Source organism: Paramisgurnus dabryanus, chromosome 21, assembly GCF_030506205.2.
Source record: "Paramisgurnus dabryanus chromosome 21, PD_genome_1.1, whole genome shotgun sequence".
NCBI classification, from domain to species: domain Eukaryota; kingdom Metazoa; phylum Chordata; class Actinopteri; order Cypriniformes; family Cobitidae; genus Paramisgurnus; species Paramisgurnus dabryanus.
The window spans coordinates 7,427,161-7,433,160 of record NC_133357.1 but is presented as its reverse complement, the minus strand read 5'-3'; the positions used below and the strand labels follow the sequence as shown (position 1 = coordinate 7,433,160).

General features: G+C 39.6%; 1 protein-coding gene across 2 annotated transcripts in view; it reads left to right on the top strand.

Moving 5' to 3' along the window:
- The first annotated feature begins 389 nt into the window (after nt 1–389).
- The window catches only part of scube3 (signal peptide, CUB domain, EGF-like 3), a 116,047-nt gene continuing 110,436 nt past the window's right edge, over nt 390–6,000 (top strand). For both annotated transcript variants that reach the window (XM_065269122.2, XM_065269121.2), the window contains exon 1: nt 390–654. In XM_065269122.2, coding sequence (XP_065125194.1) covers nt 561–654 — 94 coding nt within the window. In that variant the 5' untranslated portion in view covers nt 390–560. The remainder of the gene's footprint in view (nt 655–6,000) is intronic.

Below are 6,000 nucleotides of genomic sequence, written 5' to 3'. Positions count from 1 at the left end.
CATGGTTAATTTTTGTAAGGGCAGTTAGTTACATTTTGAAGGTTGCTTTTTTAATATTCAGATTGTTCCTTATAAAAGCATTTACGTAGAATTTGCTCGTATGACCTTTATAAATAAATAACTGGATTAATTATATCCCTTTAGAAATAAAGATAAACAAAAAGATAAACTATTTTAAACTGTATATGTTGTATAATGAATATTGAATATAAATCTAAAAAGTGAAATATATGACTTTACAATCTGAGAGTCTCTCTCTTTAGTTCCTCTCTCTCTTTTTTCAGTGTCTCTGAGACCCAGTCTCTCTCTCTCTCTCTCCCTCCGTGTCTCTCTCTCTCCCTCCGTCTCTCTCTCTCTCTCTCTCTCTCTCTCTCTCTCCCCGGCTTTTGCACGAGTGAAGAGCATGAGCGTGTTTCTCCAGATCTCCGCGCACACGATCTCTCCAAGAGCAAGAAATAAAGCGCACGGGAGATCCGTGTTGAAGCGCAGGGAATAACACTTCATATATCCGTCTGGACCCATTGCTTTGTTCTCAGTGTGAAGGTTAAAGGTGTCCGGGAATGATGTTCACGCTTGGCTTTGGATTATTCTGCGTCTTTCTCATCGTCTTTGTCCAGCAGCCCGACGGCGCTCGTGCCAACAAAACCCCGCAAGGTAAGTTTGCCTTTATTCCCCGGCATTTCACCGCACTCGTGCTCTCAAGCTGTTGGCTCGAGCTGAAATAACTGTTAGTTAGCCGAACAACTCACGGGAGAGAAGTTTGCGTTTTTCTCCGACGCAAGCTGAGACAGGCATCTTTAAACATGTTTCAACTGTTTATACCGCGCAGGTGTGTTTATTGTAAAACTAAGTTTCGTGATAGATGCGCTTTCCCCAGCTTACCTTTGACAAAAGTTGGATAAAGCGGACAATGTAAATGTTTTGGAGACTATACACCTTACACAAAAAGACTTCTGCTTGCGAGACAAAAGTGATGATGGTGCACAAATGTTTGGAAGACAGGAAAATACTTACATGTCAGAACTTCAAGGGCATTTTGGCTCACTGGTGCTTTTGGATGACGTGCATTCAAGATATACATTGTATCAGTAGGAGTCGAACCCGAGAGCTTTCCACTGCTAATGCAATGATCTACAATTGAGCTACAAGATATAGACAGCCCTTAAACAATGCTCAGTCATCTAAAGCACATTCAGATTGATATAAAGTCTACAGAAGCACATTTAAATCTCATCTGGAGTTTATATCTTAACTGGTCAGCAATGCAAAGGTTGTGGTACGATTCCCACTGAACACACAGCGTGATACAAATGTGTCAGTTGCTTTAGCAGCTAAAATATAATGCAGCTAAAGATAACATCTTTAATAAAGAAATCAAAGGTGCAGGTGCTGTAGATAAAGAGTCCAATTGGGCAAACAGCCATCTTAAACTTATAATATTCAGGATTCAGATCTAAAACTTCTTTAGTGTGAATCAGTCTGGTATTTTAATGATCACGCACCTCTGGATGATGAAATCTGCTATACAAAGCATCCCTGACCCTTCTATAAAGGCAAGATGTAGAAAGAGCTCCTCTTGAATGAAGAGATCTAGATTCCAGAGGGCCCAAGCACCCATTCACCTCCATTTCCCATCACTCAGCGACATGCTCTCCGTACAAACAAACGTCAACAAATGGCGACTCCCGGGGCTCGATCCATGCAGACCACATGCTGCACGGTTCCATATGTGGCTGAGAGCTGGAAAACAGCCCGTGACAGACTCTTGTGGAGGCCATTTAAAGGTATTTAGCACCATAAAGTCCAGTATTTGACGCTCACCTGTGACCTGATCGTGCAACAGGCCCTTTGTGCTCTGGAAGTGTGCGGACTGTGATTGGTATTTTGTAACACTTCTTGCCTGAAACCAAAGGCGATCTGTGATAAGTGTGAGAACAAGCGTAGAGTTTTAATAGACTGCTGCAGTGATGTCAGCGTTTGCGAGCGTGCACGCATGCATACGTGTGTGCATTTAGATTTGGTGACTCCGTCGGGCCACTGACAACAGATATGGACAAGAGAGAGAGAAATCAAGAGAAGGAGGGGGTAGGGGGGGTTGTTTTGCATCTTGGGTGGTCTGCTTTCCATTGTGGGAAAACTCAATATTTACATTTTGTAATTAGAACTACTTTCACTCTTTCATTTTCCACAACAAGGATTACACAAATCTTGCAGATGAAGGTGCCAGTGTCGTTTCTAATGACCTGCACCTGTTCAGAACCGGAGGACAGTCAGGTCAATGCTGGATCTCTCTCTCTCTAATTTGGCTACTGGTAATAGCGAGATGCAATTGTCCTGAACTTAACGTGTTTACAGTTCTGATGAAAACCTTTGACTGAAAGACTGGAGAACCAAAAATTTGGTGACCTATGGCAACCAGTCTTTGGTTTTCAAGATTGTACACTTACTTTTTCTCGTTCTTTGCGGTTTCCTTCATTCCCTCTTTTCGTCTGTCTAGATTTAAGTGCGACTGTCGAATCCATCAGTATCATATAGAGTGAAAGTGTGGACTCTTATTGTCAGGTCAGCATTTATTATTAAACACACATGTTGGCTACGAGCATCTTTAAACTTCATCAGTGTCTCCATAATTACAGGTCACTCAATCTGAAATGATTCATTGTAAAAATAATAATAATTCCAAGTAAAAAGGCTTTCGACGAAGTGGAATGATGGATCTGTCGATGTTATTTGACCAGACTGCTGGAGAAAAGCTGACTAACACAGCGCCAAGGCAACCGGTGGTAAAGATGTGACATGCCGCAGCGGTGTGTGTGTTGATGTAACCTCTGCTGCAGCTCTCCGTCTGGCCTGAAGCTCGACCCCTGCCGGGCAGCACTGCTGGAAGACTTCACTGTGGGAAATACACATTTCCCTTGAATAGCATGAGCCGCGAGCGGAGGGAGGGGTGGCGTGACAGAGAGTTTTGCCTCTCTTTCTCCGTTTGGGGGTTTGTTTGCTTTGTGTTGCGTTTCACTCAATGAAGTCGGAGCTCTTTTGTGAGCGTGGAGTCGTGGCCTTGTCGGAGGCGGGGACGGATGATCTCGTTGCTCGGCAGATGAATATCTGGTACTAAAAAAGCATCATTTTTTCAAAACCAGAATATCTGATAAGAAAAGATCACATATGAGATCTCTTTAATAACTAAAGATTCTAAAGACATCACAACTGCAAGATAAAAATGTTTGCAATGATGTCTTTGTGAAATAATTCTTTCAAAATGAAATGATTGGAGCAGTGATTTACTCATTCATTTTTTTTAGGTCTGTGCTTATATTGTATGATAAGGTGACCAGATGTTTCCGGGGACAGCCCCGTTTTTGGTTGTTCTGTCCAAAAAAGTTTTGTCCCTGTTTTTTAGTTCATAGATAATAACGAATAAGATTTCAATGATATTTTGACCACTGAACTAATTCACCTTATATCACCTTACTATATGACAACAATAATTTTTGTGTCTATTTTATGCATATGTTTATTTATGCATTTTGCTTTTATCCAAAGCGACTTACAGTGCATAACAAGCTATACATTTTTATCAGTATTTGAGTTTCCTGGGTATGAACCCATGACCTTTTGCGCTGCAAATGCAATGCTTTACCACTAAGCTATACAGGAACACATACAGTTTTAACTCAGACATTTTTAGAAAAAATAAAGTTGATACTTGAATTTGTGGGCTTTTATGCAGTTTTCTTTTCATGTATTTCTGCATTTCTGTACTTGGGGTAAATAATTATTTACATGTAAGCATTAGGCAGACGCGTTTACCTAAAGTGAGCTATACATTTTCATCAGTATGTGTGTTTCCCATGACCTTTTGTGCTATCAATGCTAAGGGTGTCACGATTTTGATTTTAAATCGAAATCGATCGAAATTAAGTCACAACCTGGAACTTCGAATAAAAAAATGGGATTGTCGATGCTGCCACGCCCCCATGTCACGTCCGGTCGGCTTGCCAAGCGGGGGAAAAAAACTCTCGCAGCTGCTTATGACGCGCTGGATTTATTTCAGATGCTAGGAGTCCAAGACGCGCAAATTAAGTCCATGTGCGTGCAAGAAGGAATCCTCACTTTTCAAGCTCTCTCGCGTAAAGTGAAGCCCTCATGCGAGGAAAAGCATGCAATGTGCATGATAATGTAAAACTATAATAATAATAATATATAATACTGGCATTTTTTTGTCTTTCAAAAAAAAAAGTAAAAATTGAGAATCGAATCGAATCGTGGCCGCAGAATCGAAAATGTAATCGAATCGAGGATTTGGAGAACCGTGACACCCCTAATGAGCTATATAGAATTTTTAGTAGGGTTGTAACAATATTTCACGATATGCACTATAATACCTGTCTGGTATCAATTCTGAATTGCGAGGACGATATTATGCACAACTATTTCATGTACTATGGCTATTTAGTAAGTCCTTATCAATCTAAAATCACAGTTTGAGTCGTTAAAACATGCATTTGAAAAAGCATCATTCGTCAAACATAATCATTATAAATATTTTTATTATCATAAAAATACCTGTAAATGTTTAAAGAAAAGCGATATAAATATGCTTACAAATTTCCTGGAGCTGAGTGTGTAAATGGTACTTTTCTGCAGCGCAAATTGAGTTTCTGCACGAGAGCGCCCTCTGGCTTTTGGATTTCATCATAATTCATTGAGAACCATAGCAAGCAAAATGGCACAATCTATCGTTACATCCCTAATTTTTAGGAGTTATTTCATGTATCTAAGCATATTTTGGTTTAATATACTGGAAATGCATCTGGTCAGTCACTGTTAGTTAAAAGTGCCATAGAGTAAAAAACTGTTTTGAGTTCATGGTAATGATGTATCGTGAGCCTCAAACGTGTTTGTTTCCTCCTTTTCATGTAAACCTCATGCATGCAAAAGGCAGCTGGAAAACAGACCAAGCTCAACATAACACCGACTGTGATGTAACAGTTGAGATTTACGCCCCAATATGTTTACTAATGTGAGCTACTGGCATGAGCCTCAAAGCAGAGCAGAGCCAATCAGAGCAGAGCTCAACATTATTATTCATGACCCTTTGTAATAAGGTAATAATAGATCATTTCAATCGAAAGGGAGGGTTGTAAATGGACATGAAAAAGTTTCTGAATCATTTTTGCACTTAATAAAGCCACATACCTTCTGTGTAGATATCAGACAACAATTTAACAGATTATTACAATGCATTCTTTGGCACCTTTAAATAAAAGCCAATCTCTTTCTATTTGCACAAATGTCTGTTTAACTCTCGATCTCTTGCTCTCACGCTCATTTCTGTCCCACAGTTGAATGTGCATTTTTGAGGCAGGAGTTAAAATGTTTATAGTCAGCCACATGCTGAAGTATGTTTTCTGCTCAACTCAGAGAGACTTTATGAGAAGAAAAACTTCAAGTGTTTCTGCTACTGTAAGAGTTCATGAGAGTTTAACAGAGCTCAGATCTGTCTGAAATAATGGAGACCATATACTCAGATCACACACTTTATCATCAAATTAGATAAATGTAATGTACTTGGATCATGTATTGTTAAAGGGGACATTTCACAAGACTTTTTTTAAGTTGTCAAATAAATCTGTGGTGTCCCCAGAGTACATATGTGAAGTTTTAGCTCAAAATACCCCATAGATAATTTATTATAACATGTTAAAATAGCCACTTGGTAGGTGTGAGCAAAAATGTGTCATTTTGGGTGTGTCCTTTAAAATGCAAATGAGCTGATCTCTGCACTAAATGAAAGTGCTGTGGTTGGATAGTGCAGATTAAGGGGCGGTATTATCCCCTTCTGACATCACAAGGGGAGCCAGATTTCAATGAGCTATTTTTTCACATGCTTGCAGAGAATGGTTTACCAAAACTAAGTAACTGGGTTGATCTTTTTCACATTTTATAGGTTGATAGAAGCACTGGGACCCAATTATAGCACTTAAACATGAAAAAAGT